Here is a 26,511-nt window from a genome sequence, read left to right as displayed (position 1 = left end):
GAGGAGACGTGGGTGAGATACCTCTCTTTATCAGGAGAACATGTGGAAAGCAGGAGACACAAGTCAAGTAAGAATTGAGACGTCGATGAGATCTCATTTGTCGTTTGCTTTCATATTGGTAAAATCTGTTCTTGCTCAGCTAGATTTCATCTGTATTTGTTTAAATGTGTAATCTGTGAGTCAGGGTTACTCCTCTTATTTTACGCTCTGGATCATGTACGGGGGGATTTCAGCGCTTCACATCTGTTTGTTGTATATCATGCGAGCAGCATGCGTTTGCTTTCAAGTCTCTGTCGTTCATATCACAAAGAACTTATCAATATAATAATAAGATCATAAAATATTTGGGATTTGTGCCTTTGTACACAGAATTATGGGAATAATACAAGATAATTTGTAGACGTGAAACGCAAACAGCTCTGTGTGTCAGGAGGATTTGACGTGTGTTGGTGTTTGAACCATTAACCTTTCTCATTTATATTAATTATGTTTAATCATACGCACATGTCATCAAATGAGATTTATGAGGTCTATGGGGAAAAAAAACATTTGTTGTTTTATTATTAACAAAAGTTTTAGATCTTATTGGCACAAATACATTTAAAACGTACCTGTTTTTCTCTCCAATTGGCTTTTCGTCCAAACTGAGATGTTGGTTTGAAAACGCTGTCCAAGGTGCACATTTTCTTTTATTACCAAAAACTTTATATCTCTCTGAAAGGATTTTTATTGGTCTGAGAAGTTAGTTTATGGGTCATAATTTGAATCATGGTTTACAGATATGCATGCGTGCATGAAAATAATATAAATGTAAGGGATGAATTCACCAAATACCCTAATGCATGTCGTTTTGTGTAAATTACACTTGTCATTTTGCACACAATTCATTAACAATCATAAACACAAAATTGCAAAGTAGAATAAAAAAATAATATGATCAAAATCCGTACAATTACAGTGAAAGACCGCAAATTGGAAAGAAAATGGGGGACTGTGTCATTTTACAGGGAAAACCCGTTATTTTGAAGTTTATTTCTGCGTTCCAGCTGACAGATTTTTTTTTTTTTAAGATTTCGTTTTTTACAGTTTATTTGGGAAATACAGTCACAGAACATCACACCACATTTACAAGAAATATTGGGGAAAAGTATTTAATATATATTTCTTTGTATCCTATAATCTTACCGTAAATACAAATATATTCTATATATTTCAGCTTTTCCAGTTTAGAGATTTTTTTCATTTTTTTTGCAGTGGATGTTTTTTAAGGAAGCGTGACCCATAAACCATGCCAGTCATGGGAACTTTCTAACTATTGACAGATTGTAGTTCAGACGGCCAGCTTCTGATCTTCAGGGACTCGTCCTTATTTCTCTTTGTCCTGATTGTTTCCTCTCAGTGTTTTTATGAAGCTTGTCATTGCCTTGCCTCAATAGACTTCTGCAAAGTTTATTTCTGTCATTTCATCAGTCATTATGGTCGAGTTTATCTTCATGGCGTGTGGGAACCTTTCTAGCTGGTGAACCGATGGCATGATTCCCTGCAAACATCTTTTATTGCAGTTGGCAGAAACGGTCCACATGTGTTTCACATCTCGTGCTTTGACGTCACATGTTTGGCTGATGGATTGTTATTTTGCACATGCAAGATGTTTATTTATGAAGGATCTGCTCTGACATCATTGGGTGTCTAATGAAGTAATGCTCTTATCGGAAGCCTGTAATGTCTTTATAATGGAATCACACAGACATCAACATCATCAGTGTCATCTCATGTACAGTGTCATGAATGTGGCGTGTCAACATACTCAAAGACCTCATTTTTATAATATCAGTGCTGTGATAGTACTCCTATAAATTCATTTTTTCCCTAATTTTATTTTTTATAATATATATTTATTGATGGTGATTTCGTATTATATTTGATAACTTTCGTATATTCTGAATGTTAAATACTGCTCTTAGATACCTAAAGCAGGTGCTGTTTGCTTAATTTGTGACTTCTATTTGTTTTATTTAATAATTGTGAATAAGGATTGTGCTGCCTATAACAAGATAAATCACACATTTCTTCGACATCAATGACATTAAATTGAGAGCAAACAGAGATTTTGCTCAGTCCTCTTAGATATTACTTCTTAGAAAGTAGAAATGGAGGCAAATATCATACAACTGTCCAGGTCTTACAATTGAAACCTGTATTATTTGTGGAAAGTTTCCCTTTTATTAGTATTAACAACTGAAATCTTGGTATGTTCAGATCTGTTTGTGGTTGTATATTAGTTGTATTATTTTATAGTATGAACTATAATGAATAAAACCCATTACATTTGTTATTTATATTAATATTGAACAAAGTTTCACTGTTTTATTCTGAACTAGTGAAATCTTGGCATTGTCAGAATCTGCTTGTGGTCATGGCTGGTGACCAGACCCAGTTTCTCCAGGTTATCTTCTTCTAATATTCACAATCTTCCGGGTGTAATGAGCACAGGCGGAGGAACCAGATGCGCTTTAGATTTTCCGTCGTTGCTTTCTGTTCAGCAGTCTACGTTCATCACATTGTTACTTAGCAACCCTTGAATCTACAGAGAAAGAAACTCTGTGACATTATAGCTCCAGTATGTGTTTCTCATGGCCTGATTATATACTTGTGTGTGTTTCCGAAGGGTCTCGTTCAGACACATTCCGTCCGGTCAGATCACCCAGACACACCCGGACAATCACAGCTGGCCGTTGAGCGATGTGTCTGTAGTATGTTAAGTTCACTCGTGCCGAGCTACATGCCACACATAGCGAGCGGATTGGCGGTATGGGAATGTAGTGTTATCTTGGGCTGCGGAGGGCGTTCGGCTCCTGGTGTGTTTTGAGGGAGAGATGCTGCAGATCGAGTGTGTGGGTGTTTACAGATAGACAGAGACTGGTGAGGAAGTGTGTGTGTGTGTGAGTGTGTGTGTGTGAGTGTGTGTGTGAGTGTGTTTGTGTATGAGTGAAAGATAGAGAGCTCTGCGTGGGCTGCAGCAGGAGGTGGAGGGCTTCAGAAAAATGAAGGTTCGGCCCACTCCTCCATCAGCGAGCCAGAGTGTCACCGTAACCTTGGCAACCCATTGTGAACCAGAACGCCAATACCGTCCCACGCATATGCATCGAAATTCTACAAACTGTGTCTGTGAAGCGCTTTCTGCTCTTCTCTGATGCGATGTTGGACTTGGGCTGCTTTTTGCTTTGCAAAAATGTACCATGGTAACCGAAGTTTCTGCCAGAATACCATAGTTACTGAATGGCCATTGGCAAGTTGAGCGTGACTGCTACTGTTGCACATGCATGCCGTCAATCATTTAAACAAACAGCTACAGTATATTATTATAGTTTGTAGTATTAACTTTTACTAAAGGGTAGTATTGTGTACTTAAATTAGCATTCTTTAGTGTAGAGTATATAGTTTACTATAGTAAAGTGTATTACACTGTAGTATATTAAAGTAATCACACACTTTAAGTTATGCTACACAGTTTTGTAAATTATAAACTGTAGTAAATATTTTTGTATACTTTCATATTTACTATAGTAAGGTTCAATATAGTAAGGTTAAATTCTATATAGAAAATTATGTTGTATACTTTGGTATTTACTATAGTAAACTGTAGTGGGTTGCACTTTAATGTATACTATGGTATTCTGTAGTAATAACTATAGGGAATTGATCAACTGTTGAGGTTGAAAAACGCTAGATATTTTACTGCAGTTTTCTCATACTATGCCATAGTATTTTGGGGATTTTGTGAGACCAGAGACTAATATAATAGTGTTTGGTTATTGATGTGAAAGCTTTTGGTTCTTATCTAGTATAAAATGTATATCTCTATAGGCACGTTAATGTGAAGTATACATCCACCTTATCTCTCCATACGGTGGATGAGACGAAGAGCAAAGAGATGTTACGAAACGTGTAAGATCTCAGGAGACCCGCCTACTGTCTCTTTATACTGAGACACATTAATAAGGAGCAGACAGCTTTAATGCTACAATGAGAAAAACACTCATTGTGCCGCAGTTTGATGGGTTTCCACACAATGGACCTCTTTCACTTATTGGATGATACTGCGTTTCCCAGGGACGCAGGTTGTCATGGTGATGCCACATGTTTGTGACCGAGCTGCCACGAAGTGAGATGAAGCGACTGTAATAGTGAGAGAATATTCTCCATCAATGTGAAAAGAAAAAGATCGTATTTCAAAGGGACAGTTCATCCAAAAATGAAAAATCTGTCTTAATTTACCGGCCCTCAGGTTGTTTTATACCTGTATACATTTTTGTTGTTGCGATGAACACAGAGAAAGATATTTGGAAGAATGTTAGCAATTCTCAGTTCTGGGATGATATCCACAACCAAATCAGAATGTTCATCGGAAACAAAGTAATTTGTACAGGTATGAAATGACATGAGCGTGAGTAAAGGATGACAGTTTTTAAATTTCTTTTTTTCGTCGTGAATTGTTTTATGACTATAAAACATCCTTCCTTCTCATTCTTTTGATATATTGAATTGAATTGTTAAAGATGATATAGTATAATGATCAACTTTAAGTGAATCATATTTGCTCCATCCACATTAAACAGAGAATCATAAGTCATGTCAGTTTTTAAACAGGTTTGCAAACACTTCCGCCATTGTTTGGACAAACAGACAGTCATGAAATTTTCATATCACGACAAACTAACCATAACCCATAGTTTTGTGAACTGTTAAAGAACTAAAATGATTAACTTGTTTGTGCAAATGATACAATTAACTTTAATAGATACTAAACTTAAATAAATTTGTTATTTTTGTTTCACAGTTACCGTTCTGCCGTTTTGCATTCTCAATCTGAGTGTGACGTAAATGTGCATGAATGCCTTTTTGTATCTATCAGATGTTCACCCAAATCTCATGAGATTTTTACAAACAACACTTTGTGTCTGTTTTTATGAAACGCTGCCCCCTCCTGGCGGTCAGATTCTTCCGGCCACATGCGAGTAGCCCACATGAAACTATAGAAATATTCTCGGCGGGTGTGATTTCATTGGCTATTCAATGCGTTCCAGCTGTATCCGTATGGGACGTGATAAGAGCGCCGGCACAGACATTACAGTTCTCTCACCATGATTTTTGGCTGCAGTCAGGACTGTAAAACACAATCTGTCACAAGTGCAGCCCGTCATGGCTGGTTTTGTGTTGTTTTATATGGACGAGGCGTGTGGAGTTGGTTTGCCATCACTATACATCTTTCGGTTCACGGAGCGGGAGTCGCTCGCCTCTCATGCCCTGAGAACCGTTACATAAAGTAGTTTGGCCGGAGTTTCTGGATTGACAATACTGTGTCCTCAAAGGGGTTTGTTTCCACATCATGGGGAGAGAGAGACGGGCTAAACATAAATGAAGGCTGTTCTTCATTCTAGCGGATGGGGGGCAGAATTCTTGATGGGGTAAACGGAGAGAGAGAGAGAGAGAGGGCGAGAGAGACGCCTTTGGCCATCATGATGAGGAGTCTACTGCTGATCCACACAATATCTACTCGTGGCGTCCATTTTAGTTTGTTTTGAATCGATCAGCGCTGCCAATGCCAGTCATCCTTTAAAAAGCTGTGAAAGCTTTTATATATATACAGAAAAACAAATCGATCAATAACCATCTTCACGTCCGAGAAGCAGATGCAAGATGCATAAAACAAGGTTTATGTGTTTGTTTTTATCGTGAAATGTCCTTGTAGAGGTAGGAGACATCCTTGATCAAATTACACATTCATCGCGATCAATACGGCGCTTAAGAATAATTTCATCAGCCATCACTGTTTCTGCATCTCTCGGCTGATCTGTTGTCATGATTTTAAAGAGGTTTGGCCTACTTTAATGTCTGCATTTAAAGGCGGCGTGAAGTTAAAACTGTCAATCTAATAGATTTACACCGCTTGCTGTATTCATTATAAATTGTTTATCCGTGCACATCCCTCATTTTTTTGTTAACTTGCAGTTGTAATCTTTCATTAAAAACGTTAACCCAGTGTTTGAAACGGCGCGAGGGGGGCGGGGATGCAATGACTGACAGATTGCAAACCGGATAACAATTCTGTACAATAATTATCGATAATGAAAATAGTTGTCAACGAATTTCATTATTGATTAGTTGCTCTCAGTGCAGCACAAGATGCGCAGTTTTAAAGTCAAACGTCTCTCCATGCAGCGTTAAACCAAACTTTTGCAAAGTACATAATAGGCTAAATACCCTGATTGGGGGATTATTTATATCAGAGCGGAAAGTAACGAAGTACACTTTTGTTCTATACTTGCGTATTATTTTTTTACTGTAGTTCACTGCATCTGAATGACAAATATCTCACTTTTCATGCCACAAAAAATATTGCTTTGGCCAACCGCCCCCTCCCTCCCACGTATGGGAGAGACTATTGTTGGCTGCTTCTAATTTGACACGCATGAATCGACTCGGCCTTCGTGTGTTAATTAGAGAAACATCCACAACATTTTGGGAGAAGGCAAGTTGCAGCCCTACAAATCTTACTCTGTTATGTTGGCAACACCCAACTTTTAATGATCCAATCAGTATTCGATGAACGAATTGAAGTCCTGCCCTAAATGTTTTTCTCATTTCAGAAGTTATTTCACTCGGATACACGTCACGATACGAAAGAAAAACAATTGCTACCTAGATAATATTGTTTTTATAAACTTTAATATTTAAATATTGGCTACGAGTTGACTACAGTTGATCAATTCACTATAACAGAACACTGCAGTCTACTATAGTAAATATTAAAGCATACTACAGTACAGTTTATGTATACGGTATAGATCATAATGATACAGTAAATTGCAGTTTCAGTACTATAATATTGAACAATATGTTATTGATCTTTTTACAGCTTATTGTATTATACTTTTGTATTTTATCATGTGGGAGGAATACCTTGAATGTACATCTTTAAAAACAAGAGTTTTGCCAAATGCATGAGTGTAAAAGGCTTACAGTACATGTAAATGCAAAACCAAAATAATGATTATTGTGCGGATGCTTTATGAAACAACGGTGTCTCATCTTGCTGTCTCTGTGTGCAGATGTAATGTCAAAACAATTGGATGAAAGATCCTCATGCTGTCGTTTAGCAGCTAATAACATCTGTGTAGAGAAACAGAAGGTGAAATTGACCGTAATGCTCTTTGAGAGAGGGAGAGGGAGAGGGAGAGGAGAGGGAGAGGGAGAGGAGAGAGGAGAGGGAGAGAGAGAGAGAGAGAGAGAGCGGTGACTTGTGACACAGCGTGACTTTGACACAGGATCTTGTCTCGACAGACTCATGGATGTTATAAAACGTTCTTCTGACTGTATCAGTGATGCACGCATGCTAACGTTAGTTTTGACCTCCGCAAAATGTGTGTCGCTGGGCTCTGGTCTTAACTGTACCTGTATCATCTATCACACAATAAGAGTGTTGATATAATGGCACGCATCAATCCTCAGGATGAGACTGATCTGCAGTCACACACATTCACAGAAAGCTGCTGCGTTGCTCCGAGCTGTTTATTCTCCTGTATTATGCCATGGCTTTTGTGTAATATTTGTAAAAATATAGATTTTTGTGTGTGTGTGTGTGTGTGTGTTTATAAAAACACGGTACACAATGGTACATGTATCATAGTTTTAAGCATTTAAAGATTTGCTTTATACTTTACTCATATCAACCATGGCTTTACTACATTAATGATAGTTTTACTATTGTATTTGCTCTAAAAACATAGTAACCTCAACTTTACCATTGACTTACCACAGCAACTAATTTAGTCATTTAGTCATGAAAGTTGTAGTACAACTGTGTTAATTAATCTTACAAAAACATGGTTGTTTTAATTTTACTATAGTAAAATCATGGTTAATAATTCTAGGGGTATTTTGCCTTGTAAATATTATCATAAAGTTCATCCTGCATGAAAAATACTATAGTATAATTTATTAAAATGTCTATTAACTACAGTATTTGAAACTTGCTTTAGTCAATATTGAAGTAAACTGCACTTGATCTGTTTGCTATTGGTTATCAAAGATTGCTCTAATATACTACATGCATATATAATGTGTTCTTAATGTCGTTTTTTTCTTTTCTTTTAATAAAACACATAATTGCAGAAAGCTGGAACAGACTTGACCTCTTAACATCACATGAACTTCACTGTGTGTTTTCCGGTGGACTGAGAGGCGGTGATGTGTCCATATATCAGAGAGCGTCTGACTGAAGCTTTTACTGCACAAGACGAGTGTTCACTTGACTTAGTGTATCTAAGAGATGCTGGAAATCAATAAGATGCGTGCGTGTGCTCTTTTAGCCGGACAAAGCCATCAGTCCATCTGAGGTATTGACATGAGAAAGCCTCCATATGCATTACATGCACCGGATATCTGCAATTTATCTTCTCATGTCATGTCTCATGCAGTTTAAAAGTTGGTTTTTCATTTAATGCAAATTTAGAAGCTGTCTGTCCATGTGTATCACTTTATTTAAGCGTTTAAATATTATGGTAGTACCATAAGATCGACCTATATATCGTTCTTACGATATTTCCCCTGACATTTAAACGCATTTCCATAATCGTGTATCCATTTTCTAATATCGGATTCACCGATAAACTCCATCTTGTGGCCGTTTAGAGCCGCGCGTGCAGGACCGCCATTACATCACAGCTTCTGAGATGAGACTTCAACAACAAAGCAAGTTAATATGCAGTTCATGCATATACAAATATTATGTTCACATCTCTAGGCCGAAAAATAGGATTAATTTTGACATAACATACTAGTTGAGAAATCCAATGAGGCATACGCAGTTTTGTTTATCACTTTTCTGACCATGTATTAATGTAATTTCAGTCTTTTTAGCCTATTTAAAAGACCATTTACATAATAAAACTCTTATTTAAAATGAATGATCATGGCCGCAAAATTGATGCGACTCCCCTGCCGTCAACGTTCATTAGACTTTCTACTTTATTTTTCCTGTTGTTAATATCAGTGTTGCTGCTGCTTTATAAATAAAAACTGTGTAACAGTAAATAAACATCAATCCCGTATATCGTTATCAGGCACATAATCGTGCAAATAATTAGTATCTGTATCGGTTATAAAAACTCAATATCAGTCGATCACTACTTTAAAGTGCCAATATTGATTCAGTGTTAAAAAAAATAGATTTTTTTGGTCAAGGTACTATGGGAACATCTTTTTATACATGTACCATCCCATGTTGAAAAATACTACGGTACTCTACAATAAATAATAGTTCAATATAGTATTTTTTAAATTATTTACTACAAAAGTACGGCAGTAAACCATAGTACAGTAGTAAGGTTCAGAAATACTGTTTAATGGTAATTTGTACGTATTAGTTATACTAATATGAATTTTACCACCGTTTACTATAGTAAATGTTCTAGTATAGTGCAGAATGTTTTCACGTGGGATGTTGTAAATTGTAATCTCATCTGGCATAAACCGTAGCGTAATACCACGGTATATTGCAGAAGTATTTTGGAGATGGACTGTGATGTCTTTGTCCTTCCTTTCTGTGTCATCTCTTTCTGCGGCTGCAGACGTGCTCGACTTCTGAAGTTAAAGCGCACCCCAGTGGCACGGTTATATTTAGGCAAAGTCCGTTTCTGGGACACGGGTGTTACTATCACGATAAAAGCTCTCAGATGTTCTGCAGGGAATCATATCCGAATGTCGTCTGTGAGATTTTAGAGACACGCTTCTCTCACGCAGCTGAGAGGAGAGAGATGTGGGCTGTGAGATTCGGCGTTGTGTGGGAGGCATCAGAAGACTGAATACAGCGCCATACTTTATGTTGTAGTGAAGTGAAGCCGTATGGCAGCAATTAGAAGAACAAACGCTGTTTTTTCAGACACGGGGCCTCGACGCAGCTATCCGTGCATGAAACACTGCGGCGTTTGCCTGGTTAGCTGAGGGCCTCACACGGGCGGGCGGGCGTGGCAGTGGGTATCATGAGGGCAGACTGCTGACGAGTGGGAATCCGTGCACACGTACACAATGTACACACATATGAGAGGTATTTGTGATGTCATCAAGATCACATTCACACAGGCCTTTCAATGCACACTGGTGCTTTCGATTAGGGCAATAGGGCTGAATTCAGCATAACAGGGCGAGACTATTTACGAGAAGAGTAACACTATTGTCTTGTTACGGTTATTATACGGGTCACATGGTCACAGGTTATGACTTAAAGCGATAGTTCACCTAAAAATGAAAATTTGCTGTTAAAGCTCAAAATCGATTTACTCATCTTCATGGCATTTCAAACCTTTGAGTTATTTTCTCCCTGAATGCTAACCAAACAACATTGACCTTCATTGACTTTCATTCTGTTGGTGAAGTGTTGCTTTAAGAGATCCCACAGAGCAGTTCTCCGATCGTCCAGAAGGTGGCAGCAAATCCATAAAGCATCAGCTCAGATCATGGAGACGTGATTTAATATCAGGTCCTGTTGAGGGATGTGATGTGAAGCACAGTGGATTTATTTGCAGGGGTCAGCAGGACAGACTGAACAATAGAGAGCTGTGTCTCACAGACTCTTTAGATCAGAGTTTTCAATTACTGATTTAATAAAACAGGAAAAATATCTGTGTTTATGGCACCGTGTCATATATTAACAGAATGAAACTTCAGTAGATTTCTGTAGTCTGTAATAATGGTCGTAAATGTACAAATTCAGTGCTGAGATCAGTATTAAATCAAAACTGACCGATTTCATTTAATATTTGTAATTTTGTAAAATAATTATTTGCTGTGAGAAGTTTTTTGGTCTTGTTTCCAGCACATTTTTGGAAACATCCTCAATATACTTTCCCTTGAGAAGCATTTCTCGAAATGGATATACGTGGAATCTAGCAAAAATCCTTTCGATATTATTTTACTTCAAACATGAAAAAGATGGGGTATGAAAAAATAATCTTGTTTTTTCTTTTGAATGAGACTATCTTTCTCACCCCGATGGCAGACATCTTTGTCTGGCTCACATCAAAAACCTCTCATTTTGTTAGATTTCTCTGATAGCAGGACATCTTGTATCGTTTTGCTTCTTAAGTAAATATATTTATCAATTATTATGTCATTTTATTGCTCATTGTTTTTGCCCCGTTTTACAGTACAAATACGTAAACATTCTCATTAAAGTTAAGTTCATTTTATTTGAGCTTTTTAATCCAACTTTGATTAAAAAGCTAAACAGCTCATTATAAATTAAGTTAGATGAATAATAATATGATCTTAATGAAAACGGAACACAATCAATGTTTTGCAGCATCAACCTGTGACGTTATGTACGTAACTGTACTGACCCTTGACCTCTCTCTCTTTCAGCAGGGCTTCATAGGAAGCCGTCCATGAGGAAGTGTGCACGGTGAAAAGGCGTAAGGTCAGAGGTCAGGATGACGACAGTAGCCGCAGAATACGAACACATGGACATCCAGCAGACGTACCAGGACAGCGTCAACAACCGCTGGGATGACGAGTGGGACAATGAGAACAGCTCAGCCCGATTATTCGAGCGCTCTCGCATCAAAGCTCTGGCAGGTGAGGACGTCACACGCGGGGCTCCATTAGAACCTTGAGGGGTCATTTTATCGGCTGAGCTCAAAAACATTAGAGAGGACAATTATTATTACCAGGAGGCCTTTTTTTCACGCAGGTTTGAGTAGCTTTAAGTGCTTTACACCCACCCGCACCTGACAATGCTTCTGTGTGTGGGAGAGCTGCTACGGGCTGTGGAGAAACACTGTGGGCGTATGATTTTCTGAAGCATTTACTCGATTTAAAATTCACAGCTCAACACTATCGTGAGACACAGAATATATGTGACCGCTGTATAGGGGAAATAGAATGCATTACGGAAAATCATTTTATCAAGATGTTTTATTCATGATACTTAATGCTAGTTATTGTAGAAGCTAACCCTGTTGAAAAAAACAGCATCAAAACATACCAAACCAGCATATGCTGTTTTTTTCAACAGGGAATTTGAGTTAAACACTTCCTGAATGGAACCGGATTCGTGTTTTAGGATAAACAGGAATGAGAGAAACTGTGACGGAGACAAGGAAAGTTCAGGATTCATGTCGAGTGTGTGTGAAAGTTTATCTCATTGAATACATTTGTGACCCTGGACGACAAACAAAACGAAAAGAAAAAGTCTTAAGCGTAAATGTTTCGAAATTAAGATTTTCATCATATTTGGCCGAGAGACAACTACTTGTAAATCGTGAAGTTGATGCTGCAAAAAAAGCATGTCTAGCTTGTCTAAATGAAGTGCTTAGCATTGAATATTACTCTCAAAAATTGTCATATTTACAGTGGAAATTTACATCTTAAAGGAACAGTTCACCCAAAAATGAAAATAGTGTCATCATTTGCTCACCCTCATGTCAGTTCATACCTTTATAAATGACTGTGTTCTGATGAACACAGAGAAAGATATTTGGAAGAATGTTAGCTATGTTCAATTAGATAAAGGATAGTCAAAGGTGCCCCGGAACTGTCTGTGTTCCTAAATTTTTTAAATATTTCACATTGTGTTCATCCGAACAAAATAATATACAATATTTTTTTCATACTATTGTAGTGGATGATGTCACAGAACTGAAAATTGCATTCTTACAAATATCTTCCTTTGTGTTTAACTGAACAAAGACATTTATAGGGTGAGAAAATGATGACAGACATTTTATTTTTGTGTGAACCAGCCCTTTAATATCATAATGATTTTCAGGCCCAAAATGAGAAATCGATTATTTTGATCCACTTAGTATATTTTTGGCGATTACTATAAATCTTCCCTTCAGACTGGTTTTGTGGGCCAGTGTCAAAATTGTAAGAAACTGTGAGGATTGACGCTTGTGGAAACCTTCAAATTGTGTGTGTACATTATAGAAAGTGTATGAGATTAGGGATGTATATATTATATAAATTGTATAGTCTCCACATATTTAAAGTTAAGTCAGTTTGTATGTGGGATGTGTTTCATTGTTTTCCTTTATGACTTTATTCCCGTAATGTTGTGGATGGCAGTAGCATATTTCCCTCTTCTGTTTTCCATCTCGTCGGCCGTGAACTGTGCTCTTGAGCTGCTGTGTTTACTGAGGTGTGATATTGTTTATGAGCGAGCGGATAGAGGAGAGGAGAATGCACTTAAGGCCACCGGCCGGCTACTGGAGCTGAAACAGATGTACCTGAAAAAACTTCAGGAGTGAAGAAGACGGAGCGTAAAATCTCTTCTTCTCTCTTCCGCTCGGACAAAAAACACAATCCGTTTTTAGAGTTGTGAAAAGCCCCCAGCATTCCTGCAAGCGTCTTCATTTCACGTGATTCCGTTTTTTCCTGCATTCCTGGGCAGCAGAGCATACTCTCTCTCCCTCTCTCTCTCTCTCTCTCTCTCTCTCTCTCTCTCCCTCTCTCTCTCTCTCTCTCTCTCCCCCTCTCTCTCTCCCTCTCTCTCTCTCCCTCTCTCTCTCTCTCTCTCTGTCTCTCTCCCTCTCTCTCTCTCTCTCTCTCTCTCTCTCTCGTTTTTTTGGTTCAGTCTGTCTCTGTCATTCTGTACAATCATCCTGGAAATAGGACCCATATATTATAAAACACTATAATTAACAGCAGTTTACTATAGTAAACCGTACCACAGTATTTCATCATATGGGTTTACCAAAACTTTCTTGTTTCTTCTTGGTTTCTCAATGAAAGATTTCTGTTTTTGCAATATTACGATATTGTATTTATTTACGATTGTCCGTATGCTGAATCTACTTAGAGATAGTTAATACGGTTATTTAATGCCGGATAACATTAATACGATAAAAATACGTCTTGGATCAAACAACAAATTATTTAAAAGACATTTGGGAAACAGCAAAAAGAAAGTGTGTGTTTCAGAAAGTTTTATTCCCCCACAATCCACCGCACACTCTGGTTCACTTCCATTCTGGCATTACAACATCGACTGTTCACATCACATCAATTTAAACCCGGCCTCTTGATATTTATAGCCATTCAAACACGCTGTTTTATTTAGAAATTAAATAGCGTTACATGAGTTAAATAGGTTGTAAAGTCGTTTAACCTCAACTTCACAGACTGACTTTCTAACAACAGCCCTCAACAGATACTTATGCCAAAACAGGAACTGAAAGTATGCAGCGCTCACGTTCAAACCGCCCCTTCTTCATACTCTACTATAAACCTCCAACATTTCACGAGATGTTTATATGTGCAGGAAACTCTTAAACTCGGGTCTGTCCGTGGATCAGATGGGAAGTCTGATATCACGCCAGCTCTCCTCCCAGAGGTCTGATAAGTCAGGAATCTGAGTCGGCATACCACCCTAATGTGGACCATGTGCTGGAGTAAAAGAAGGGCCAGCGTTCCGACATCCAACCCCCCCAAACAACCCACGGCTCAGGGATGCCAGATTGATACAAAACCAGCCGTTTAATTGTGATAGGAGGAGAAAACAGAACGTCTGTACTGTAAACATGTCTTGTGTTTATCACAAGATGTTGTTTCAGATAGTACACAGATCTTTACTGTATAATGTCTAAAATTGGTCTTTAAGAATCCATATATTATTAATAGACCCTCAGTTGCTTAGTTTCCTACACGCACACACATTAGAGGTTGTGTCAGGTGTAGGTTTGTGAGGGAACATACTAGTGTTTCCTCCAATGAAACGCCAGCATCTAAATTATTGACAGGTTTGGTGAATAATAAATGAGCGGGATGTCGGTCTGCTCGAGTTGCCGTGGGCCCATCTCGCAAAACTCATTTCATTCACGCAAGAACCTTCCTTTCTTTCCCCAAGGAATAACGATTCAACTCGGTCTTAGATATTTCTCCAAAGTCTTAATGTGAAAGCTAAGTGAAAACAAATGAGACTATTGTTGACCTACCGAGTTTGTCGCTTTGAAATCAAATGTTTTAGATGATTAGATCTCGGACGAGATGAGAAACGTTGACATCTTCGACTCGTCTTCTGTGTCGCGGCAGATCTGAGCACAGTCTGAGACACTTTGAGAAACATTGTTGCTGTCCTTTTTCTCAGATATCAAAAGATTTTGTGTGCTCTCAATTTCGTCTCATTGTTGTTTAGGAGGCACAAAAAGGATATTTTAGTCATCCGACGAACGTATTCTTATTTAAACGCTCATGTACCAAGTATAATATTTGCTTAAGCATTAATACATGTTAGAATTGTGGGATGGATTACGAGTTTATGGAATGTCTTGTGTTGCGTGTTTGTATGGTCATAATTTGACGGAAACTCCCACAAAACCTCAATCCTTCCTTTTTCCTTCCTCTGCTGCGTTTGTCGGCCAGATGTCTGTAAAATATCGCCACAATTTCAGCTTTGAGAGAGCATTAGATCCATTTCAAGCTTCCAAACCTTTCACGCACATGCTATCAGCGGTGAAATCAATCCGGTTTGCTGAAAGCAGCACTTTTGAGCTTGGTGTCAAAGAAGTGGAGTTGTGTTCTTACGCTCCCTGTGGAATTGTGGGATTGTGCAAGAGCGTTTTTTAAGATCATGTGAAATTGCACGGTGAATTGTGTCTCCGTCGGCTTGCCAAAGGGGCCCGTTGTATCAGCGCCAATGAAAACAACCATAGCTACGTACATTTATTCCATCGTGTGTATAAAACAACACATCTGACATGAATTTCTGAGAAAATGTTGCATGAGCGTCGTTGTCGTATTGTTCATATTTCTTTAGTCTTCTGCAATATCAGGTAACATCTTATACATACGTAAATACGGACAGGACAGAACATAAGTCGTGAAGTTTTGGATCCAAGGATCTTAAGATCAGAATGTCAAAGAGACTTAAGGCTGGACTCAAGAAACAAGAAAACAAAAAGAATTCAGAATGCACCAGGGCCGTGGCGGGATACGCATTCCCAATTCTTTCCTTGTTTTATTTCTTTATTTCTCGGAGGCCCGACGTGTAACGTTCATATAACTTTTGCATATCTGTTGTTCATTGTTTCGTCAGGTTATTTCCTCGGCTGTGATGCTTAAAGTCCCGTGAACCAGAAGTTGCGATCGTTTTTACTTCCGTATTTTGACGAATTTCCGAGTTAAATGGAATTTTCGAATGAGACAAATAGGCAGGCGTGGCTTTAGTCTTTCTCTGCGATTTGATGTGTAAAAACAGCTGTGGTATTTTGAAATGCATCTGGGAGCAGGCTGACAGTTGAAAGGGAGGAGTTCCCGGATGCTCCGCCCACGGCGTCTTACATACCTCATTTGAGATGGATAGTCATAACAGGAAGTGCATTTTCAGATTTTAACTAAAGATTATGAGTGCACAGGAATTTAAAAAAGAGAATGAACCACATATTTACAATAAACGCTGCAAAATTTCATGAAAAAATAGGCGTTGTCAATTTTTATTTCACTGGGACTTTAAAGAGAGATGAACCGTAGATGTATAAACGGTCTTCCAGGAAGTTCCCCTCCCTTCTCACTTCTCCACAGCTGAAAGTCAGCGGGCGTGAAGGATTTCAGATTCGCTTTTGACACAGAGCAGAAGTGTAGACGGAGGTGAATTGCGAGGGCTGTCGGGCCGTAGGGGGACACGTGGGCATCTTGTGACTTCACAATGATAACAGTCGTCTGTGTTTCTGCACAAACATCCCAAATAGGCGTAACACCCTCGGGCCCCGATCCCACGCTGAATGTAATTCAACATTGTTTCGTTCAGAAATACATGATCATGGGACACGTTGGGTCACATTTTTGGTATCTCATGGTTCTGTGAAGATGATGGAGGAGAAGGTGATGATGGTCACAACAAAAATCAAACTGTCTGTGTGATAGTAAAACCAAGATTTTTCGATAAAATATTTGGGTTGATAAAGACGAGGTTTATTTAAAGTACTATAGTAATTTCTATCATTTTAACATGGTGCAGGCAGTGTACTTTTGGTTAGGGTGTTGTAAGGGATGTTCTGTTGCGGCGGTGTTTTTAGGGTCTTTTTAGGGTGTTCGTTTCTATGAATATTTTGCTATCTATCGGGATTAGACAAACCAGGACTATCATTGTTTGATACTCTATTTGTCGTACCATTCCACAGTTCGCCCAAAAATGAAAAAGATGTCATCATTTAATCACTCACATGTCATGTCAAACCTGTATGACTATCTTCTGCAGAACACAAAAGAAGATATTTAGAAGAATGTCCCCAACCGAACAACCCTGAACCCCATTGACTTTCATTATATTCGAGACGTTTCTCAAAATATCTTCTGTTGTGATCCACATAAGAACAACATGAATAAATACAGGGTTACAGAGTTTTTTGTTTTTGCGCATACTATCCGGTTAAGACTCGTGGGTGCTTAAAGCAGTCCTGTTTTCTGTCATGTCTAAAGCAAAGCAGACAGGATCTATTCGCCATCATAAATGCATTTGTAATTTTCTCCATGTGAATTCATCTGTGTATTTTTACGACTCCCGACACCACCGTGTGAGATTCCCGAGCGGGAATTAGCAGATATTTGTTTAGCAGGGGAGTGCAATTTAATCCCCAAACTCTGAGAAGTAGTTCAAAGTCTGCATTCATTGTGGATGTCTCTCCTCATCTTGCAACAGACGGAGGAGCAGGGGGACGTCTGTAACTGGATGGTTGTTAGCCGTGTTTTAGACAGGATACGGGTCAGTCGGACATTCCAAGAACGACATTCCGGGTTTATTATGAGACTTGTATCGGTCCTTCATGACCAGAATAACAATGCGTGGAAACAGGGGTGACTTCCTGTTTAGCCTCCACCCCCGTTTCTTTCTGGAGACGTGGTACGGCCCATCTCCTCCTCCTCTCATTTCATTGTAATGAGGTGGTGACATCATCGGCAAACACACTGGCTGGGCCGCTGATGAAATTATAACCCTCTTGCCCGCCTCCTCTGCTCCGTTGAAGTTGTGCTGGGTGTCACAAAACCTCTCCATTGCCTCCTTTAGTTTCAGACCGGGCTGGTCTGTGCGTCCCAAACAGGCTGCAGGATTTTTTGTGTCCTGGTTAAGTTTGTAAGGTTTTTGGGAGGTGTGGGACAGGAGGAGGGGCATTTGTGTGTGTTAGGGGGGAGATGCTGCTTTTGAATGGACAGAACGGAACAATCGCACCGCAGCATGAGCGTGTCTTGTGAGAACGCTGGATAGGGTCGGAGACCTTTCGCATTTCACAACTGGATGCCTTTTGTTTTAGCGTGCGCTGCGGAGGCAGGAGTGTAAAGGGATTGTGCGCGGATCCCTTTCTTTCTTTTTTTCTCCGTCTGTCCCGTTCTGTGGTTTCCCGGGAGGTTTGAAGGAATCTGGAAATAGTTTGCCTCTCGGTAAGGGATCATGGATTTGGAATGGGAGTCCGGGGGGCCCGAGGGCTTTTATCAGGAGCCCAGTTACCCTGCGCAAACGGCCTTCAACTATAACCAGCTCGAGGGGCGCTTCAAACAGCTGCAAGGTAAGCGACCGTTGTTATGTGATGCTTAAGCGTGATGGAGAACTTGCACCTTTGCAATGCCACGTGTGTCTTTCAACGCAGCTCGAGAGGGTTTGTGGATTTGTTGGATGTAGTTTTTTAGAATAAGTAAAGACTTCAGAGAGTCCCCCCTAAAGCTTTTTTTTGCATGCAAACATGCCTTCCGCTCACCTCCCCCCCCCCCCCAAAACAGTCAATAAGGGGGCGTCTCGCCCTGAATGGGTCGTCATAGACAACAATAGAGATCCGGTCAGGTGGGAGCGGTTGTTTTGTTCCGCTGACCTGGGGGACGGTGGCAGGGTCTTCATACGCATTTCAACAGCATCTGCTAATGAGTCTGGCCGTTTGTTTTTAAATGGGCGAAAGATCCATGTGAGGCCTGACTCCTTTGTTTTAATTCGCGGCTCGAACACCTGGAAAGAAGGCTTGCAGGGTTAAATGCACAAGCGTTATTGACGCTGCTACACTTTAAGGGGCTGTGTTGTATTTATTCAGCTGGTGTTTGGACAGAAGCTCAGATGCACCTCTGCAGGATTGATCGATCGATAGATGTTCTGCGCTCAGCACTTTAACACGTTTACCCTATTACCCGAGTTTACCGTGACTGTAGTGTGAATGTGCAGACTCTTAGTGTTTAATGCTTACAGTTCTCTGTGACCCATGGCTTTACATATCGCTTTCATAAACATGTTGAGAAGAGATGCCGGTTCATGACGCTGTAGAAATGTGATTAATAACAAGATAGATAGATAGATGGATAGATAGACTGATAGATGGAGGGGGAGAGAGAGAGAGAGAGATGGATGGATAAAAATATATATGGATAGAGAGAAAGAGAGATGGATGGATGGATAGATAGATAGAGGGATAGATGGAGAGAGAGAGATGGATGGACGGATGGATGGATGGATAGAGATATAGATAGATAGAGGGATAGAGGGATAGATGGAGAGAGATGGGTGGATGGATGTATGGATGGATAGAGATAGATATAGAGAGAGATGGATGGATGGATAGAGATAGATATAGAGAGAGATGGATGGATGGATAGAGATAGATATAGAGAGAGATGGATGGATGGTTAGAGATAGATATAGAGAGAGATGGATGAAACGATACATAGAGTCAATCCATTGGTCATTAATCCATTATTTTATAATTTTGATTATTAAAAACTCAGAATAAAGTGATCTAATCTGTGTTTATTGCTTTAAATGATATATTACTTAATTTCAAGATACACTCTTAAAAATAAAGCTGCTTAAAAGGTTGTAAAAGCCGAGGCCATATAAGAACCATTTTTGGTTCCACAAAGAACCATTCAGTCAAAGGTCCTTTAAAGAACATCTCTTTCTGACCCTTTTATAATATGAAGAACCTTTTTTGCCACAAAGAAAATTCTTAAACCCTCATCAAATGTTAAAGGTTCTTTATAGAACCAAAAGGTTCTTCTATGTTATGGCAAATTTTTTTGACGAACCTTAAAGTGTACAGTACAGTACGCTAATTGGATAAAAACCTAATTTGTGATTTTATTGATGCCACATTTTGCTCAAATCATAGCAAAAGTTGTCTTCCTAAACATTTTAATCTTTGCCATTGCACAGTTGTTTTTAAATACACACAGCATGAAGATGATATTTCTTTACATTATACAGGATAATCATCTTCACAGATGTTAGCTCCAAGTTAAGCATGTGATCTGTGGTCCCGGCGCACTTAAAAATGTGATGCCTGTAATGACGGCATGATTCAGTTTCAGTTTGATGCTCATGTTGACATGTATGATCTTGTGCGAGCTTTCACGTTCAGTCAGAAGTTACGAATATTTCCCTTCTTACTAAAGGTGCACATTCATGTACCGTTTCATAATTCTGCTTAAAAAGTGGATGCTGACTACACAAGTACATTCTTGAAACCCTCAGCGATATCAGCGATTAGCCAAGATAAATGACACATTCTTGGATAGCGTCTTGCTCTATTGTACGAGCCCGGGGACGAACGTTTAACAGTCTAAACAAATGATTCAGCTCACTTGTGTCCCAGAGAGAGTTCACTGTCAGTGAGGATGCGTCCGCCTGCTGGTGGAAGTTTTGTGTTTTGTATGTAACTTGACTCGTAACGGACCTCTCCGGACGTCACCGCGAGCCAAGGAGCTCCTGCGTCGTCCACTGAAGTCCATCTTTTGTTCTCCGGGCGTCTTGTTGCCAAACCGCCTGGTCTTCTCAATGACCTTCTGTTCGCCTGTTGGCAGGGATACGGTGGCTGAAAGCGAGACGTAGGGTCGCTACGAGGATGTGAGCTGTTATACTCTTGATTTACTCAATGAAGTAATGTGAAGACAGCGGAGGGTTTGGCATGCTATGTGAAAGTTTTAATACGGTCGATGCTGAAAGTGTACTCGTGAGGCGTCACTGTCATGTTGTTGTAAACCAGTGATTGTTTTTTTCAGCCAAACAGTGGAAGTGAAACTCATCTTCTGTCAGTTACACACATAATGCAAATGACATGATGTTTTTAATGGCAGATGAAGAGTGATGCTCGGCCACACACGCTCTTATCAGTTGACGTCATCATGATTTGAAAGTTAGGGTGTAGATCAGATCGTAGACCCGTCACACTGTTTTTTTCGGTAATACGCTCCTTCCAAATGTGTTTTAGGCCGATCGTAAATCCAGAATCTGATCTCCTCAGACAGAATGTTCCCGTGTAGAATCGTTCATCATTTTCTCTGTGACACAGAAGGATCTGCGAGTTCTCCGGGCTGCCACCGCAGGAATGTGATCACTTTACGTGTCCCGTGACAAACACACGGCCACTTTCCCTCTCGCCGTGGTTGTTTAAATGTGACGAGAAATGTTTGAGTTTCTATTGAGATCTTGAATAATATTGACTTTCGGTTGCGAACTTGACAAACCGAGCTGAACGTCCGAGACACAGATGAGACCTTTCCATTCGCTCTCTATTTCATCTCATTGATGTCTAGGCGAAATGGATATTAAAGATCTTTTATGTTGCTTTTTTTTATAGGTTGCCTCTGTCATCTGGAAAAATATGAATTCAATTTTATCTTGTGTATATAATATTCCAAAACATAAAATCCAGCCCCGCCCTACATTAGCTCTCAGTCCGTATACAGTTTCACTCAGCAATACATCACGTTATAGAAATGTAATGTGTTTATTTTAAGTTCTCTACATGTGTTTCTCATCATCACGCAAGAATTTGCGCACATAAACAGGCCCTGAATTTCTTTATTGTTTTTACCCGTAGTCCAAACACTCGGTTGTAAGCAAAAAGTGTTGAAACACGGAGGTTACACGCTGAGGCCGAGCTGAAGCCGATCCTCTGACCTCAGATCTGTCCACTCCGCACCGGATGTCTTAGGAATTCCATTGTGCTGACGTTCACTCCGCAGGATGCAGATAAATCTGGGGGAAAGGAAGCCACTCATCCTCCACCTTTCTCAGACCGTCCACCCTCTTGTTTTCATTGTTTGCTTCAGGATGTCCTTCTTCGCGTCGCGGTCTGACACGCATCGATTTCGGAATTGAAAATGTTGAAAAGCTGAACTCTCTTATCTGTGAACCTTCGGTGTGTTGAAACTGTTTGGAGCGTGTTGTGTAACCGCTGTAAGAATGGAAGTGTCGTGAAGAATGCTGTGGTCCTGTATTTTAGATTCAGACGCTGCTTTGATTCAATCATGAGGCCGTAAACATCTACAGAGTTCAAACGTCTGTCTGCTCGACATGAGTTTATACAAATGTTTGTTTTGGTTAAACATTATCACACTTTAATGCCACAGAAGAACCATTTTCGGTTCCACAAAGAACCATTCAGTCAAAGGTTCTTTAAAGAACCATCTCGTTCTGACCGTTTTATAATCTGAAGAACCTTTTTTGAAAAAGAAATGTTAAAGGTTTTTTATGGAACCGAAAGGTTCTTCTATGGCATCAATGAATCTTATGAAGCATCTTTTTTAAAGAGTATCACATTCATATTCTGTGTGTTTAGGGTCGGGTCAACCAGTGCACGCCAACTATCCCTGATGCTTTCTGTCTTTGGGAAATATAAGATGGTTATTGTAAATATTTACTGCACTGCAAACAAAAATGAAGTATTAATTTTATTCTTGTTTTCCAGTACAAGGGTATAAGAATTCTTGAATCAAGATTTCTTGACAGCAAAGCGCCCGGTCTTGTTTTGAAATAAAATCTAAGAAATTTCAATGAATTTGTACTTAAAACAAGCGAAGAAATCTGCCAATTGTGTTAGAAAAATTATGGTTCTTGAATTTAGTGACTAAGATAATTGTTCAGCCGCAATTCAAGATGATTTTTCTTAGACCATCGGCAGATTTTGTTTGCTTGTTTTGTTTGCTTGTTTTTATTTTATCATTGGATTTTTTTTTGTTTTTAGTTAAAAAAATGACTTCTTAGTAATTTGTCTTGTTTTCCAGAACAAATGTCTAAGTAAGAAAGTTAGATTTTGCAGTGTGACAGTTAATATCCAAATGTTTCAAAATTAAGAGACATTGAATTTACTTTTCTGAGATTCATAGACAAGCTAGTTTTTGTTTCTCACAGCTCCACAAGACGTCTGGAAATCCTGACAATGCCGTCTTTGTGTGTGCACAGGATGAGGTGTTGGTTTGTTTTGAGGTCAGAAACGATTTTGAGGATGTAGGAAATCAAACAATCCAGAACCATCGCGACACGCTTTCAATACCCCCCTTTTGCCCTGAGCCGGTTCAGCGCTGTTTTCACTGGATAGACAGTTAAATAAATGCAATGTGGCTTTATAATGACATTGACAGTAACTCCGCCCCTTTCATCAGATTGACCCCTGACCTGATCCGACCTCCAGACACAGGTATTGATTTATCTGAACAGTCTGTGCTGTGTTCACCCTTGACTTCAGACATCACCTTCCACATTTGTCATGTCACTAACAATCTCTTTCACATCACGGCTGATTCTTTCTCTTGTTGTGAGTGTGTCATATCGTCATTTACGTTCCAGCTATCAGGTATTTAAGTTGGCATGAACACACTCGTGCGTGCGTGATGAGTTTATAACGAGGAACGAGGAGCAGGTTTGCTCAACCTTCACTCCAGATGCCATTGCATTCCTGCAGTCTTCCCTGCGGTTTCGGCCTGAACGAGCAAATGAACACTGCCGCCATTGTTTTCCCTACCCACAGTCCTTTGGGAGTATCCGCAGGCTTGACTAATATGTAGCGTTTGGTGGCAATAGTTGAGATAGAATCATCTTACAAGGCAGTCACAGTTCAGTGTCAGTGTCTACTTGCTTATGACCCGGAGACAGAAATAAGATTGTGTTCGAAAATCGTCTTTTATTTTGAGAAAAGCATGCTGTAATGTGTGTCGTCTTCAGGTTCAAAAAGATCTTAAAGGCACAGTTCACCCATGAATGAAAATTTCTCTAATCATTAGCTCACCCTCAGAACCCGTACACATGTCTTTGTTCTGCTGAACACAAAGATATTTTGAAGAATGCCAGTATCCAAACACATCTCGTCCCCCATTAACTCCCATAGTATTTATTTCCCCCGACTATGCACCGCAAAAAATAACTTTTTTAGTATATTGGTCTTGTTTTCCAGTACAATGTCTGAAAATTCTTGAATCAAGATGCATTTCCTTGATGAGTAAAACGACCCAAGAGAATTAGTCTGGTTTGTAGAACAAAAATGTGCATTTGTACTTAAAACAAGCCAAAAAAATCAGCTAGTGGGGTAAGAAAAACAGTCTTGAATTTAGTGACTAATCGACCTTAACTTTAAGATTATTTTTCTCAATGGGGGATGAGATCTGTTTTGTTACTGACATTCATCCAAATATCTTCCTTCAAATGTCTTTCATTTTTGAGTGAATTGTCCCTTTAACTGTGTCAACGTTCATTTTACAGCTCTACAGTCTCATTGCACGTACAAAAATGTCGCATTTGTGTATTTTAATTTTTATAAATACGCAAGGAAACATGAGACACAGTTGATAATAAAATAAAATGAGAAATGGGTTTAATCTTCTGATTGTTTAAAGAGAAATCTGTGAGAAGTATGATAGGATGGGTCAGTGCTGATGTGTCAAATGCCCAACGTGGTCAGTTTGTTTTTTAGTTGAATGACAGCTGGATGAGAGATCTGTGGTGTATGTGACGCATGTCATGGGTTACATGTGTAAAGCAGACGTTGAGCAGATGAACCAGCTGTAAATCATCTGTTTCTTTGCTGAGACCCTCTTGAAATATTTGCATTGGGCATAAAGAGGACATAAAGAAGTGTGTGTTAGAAAGTAGCAGAAGAAACGGTCTGTCAGATGTCCGCTCAGCACTTTTCTCGGTGTTTAAAAAGTGTTCATGAAACATTGTGGTTTTTTGATGTTTATTTTGCTTCAGCCGCAGGGTCGTGGATATTGTGATGTGAATCATTTCCGCAAGTTCTGCTTTCATCGTGCATTTACTATAATATATTATAGGTGAATATTGTTCTGTTAAAACGAAAAGAGAAATAAAAAACCTATTTTAAGAATAGTTTATTTAAAAACAGGGTTATCTGAAATCAAGTTTTTTATTGTGTTATCATGTTTTTATTGTTTGTGTTTGCATTAGTGATCTGTATTTTTCTATTATTTTATTATTACTTGATCAAAATAACCCAACTGCAGTTTGAAATCATTTGAAATGCACAATAAAAAATGAGATTTTGCGAGTTATCTCTTTTAACAAACAGTCTTCATATTCTCTTTACTTTAAATCTTAAGGCTTCTGCACATTGAGTTCGAAATTTGCATCTGAAATTTCCACACATCAAAAAATAAACAAGACCACACGGTACAAACCAGCACCAAATATGAACATTTCGGAATGTACGTGCAAAGACCTTTAATATTTATTTACGTTTGACCTGGACGTGTTTTTGACCCATGCAACATATTGAGTCTAAAATTGTCAGTGAGACTGTGCTCACGTTATGACCCTCTGACCTGACGGATGTTCCTCTTCCTCTCTTTGTTAAATGTGTTTGGTTGTTGCTCGAGCTGTCAGCTACACGACCTCCAGCTCATTTCTCTTTAGCCTCATTATCTGCGTGTGTCTTGTACCTGATCTCAATCTGCTCGTGTGGGCCACAGAACAATTGAACCCAACGTTTGCGTCTGTGCGAGGATAAGAATGCAATAACAGGAACATTGGGAGGATTATAAATAAATTCTGCGCCGTTCATGCATTTGGACCGCTCGGCCGAGGGCGGAGTCACGCAGACCAGCATAAACATGGTGGTCTGCTGAACATTGTCCGCTGGATGAATTGTCTGCTAGCATGTGAATTATGGGATGATGGTGGTGAAAAGGGCAGACAGGAGGTTGGTTGAGATGTTGGGTGAACGTTTGGTGAACTTTGAAAGGCCAGAAAATGTCCAAAAACATTCACAGTGAAGATTGTTCTTACTAAAATGTTGCAATATTTAGGAACCACAACAACCAAAAACTACATTTGTGAGATTCTATTTATTGTATGTGTGAGAACTGGTGTGTTTAATGTTATTGTTCTTCATCATATATAATAAAAGGCTTTGTGTCCTCTTACAGACGAGCGAGAGGCCGTGCAGAAGAAGACCTTCACCAAATGGGTGAACTCTCACCTGTCACGTGTGTCCTGCCGGATCACGGATCTGTACATGGACCTGCGAGATGGACGGATGCTCATCAAACTGCTGGAGGTTCTGTCAGGAGAGAGACTGGTGAGTGATGATGTCATCAGCAGGGGTGGAGTCTCGCTCTGCTTTAAAAGCATGCTATTTGTTCTCATTGTTTGATTCAGTCGTAATGTCACAGCGCTACCGGTTGTGGCAGGTTTCGTCATCTGAATGATAGTGTTTTAGCAGCGCGGCCCTGTTTGGATGATTTACCCCTGTG

At 39.4% G+C, this 26,511-nt stretch overlaps 1 protein-coding gene across 3 annotated transcripts in view; it reads left to right on the top strand.

The window, feature by feature from the left end:
* sptbn1 (spectrin, beta, non-erythrocytic 1) overlaps positions 1 to 26,511 on the top strand; it is a 62,040-nt gene that overhangs the window by 10,564 nt on the left and 24,965 nt on the right. Inside the window, exons 2-3 of one of the 3 annotated variants that reach the window (XM_056734230.1) lie at positions 11,422 to 11,634; positions 26,185 to 26,336. In XM_056734230.1, the coding sequence (XP_056590208.1) occupies positions 11,490 to 11,634; positions 26,185 to 26,336 (297 nt within the window). In that variant the 5' untranslated portion in view covers positions 11,422 to 11,489. Of the gene's footprint in view, positions 1 to 11,421; positions 11,635 to 18,012; positions 18,558 to 26,184; positions 26,337 to 26,511 lie in introns of those variants that run through there. The other 2 variants (XM_056734231.1, XM_056734232.1) reach the window with 2 other exon arrangements.

The sequence above is a fragment of the Triplophysa dalaica genome, chromosome 21 (assembly GCF_015846415.1).
Source record: "Triplophysa dalaica isolate WHDGS20190420 chromosome 21, ASM1584641v1, whole genome shotgun sequence".
NCBI lineage: Eukaryota > Metazoa > Chordata > Actinopteri > Cypriniformes > Nemacheilidae > Triplophysa > Triplophysa dalaica.
Note: the sequence above shows the minus strand (reverse complement) of the source record. Positions and strands in the feature narration are given on the sequence as shown.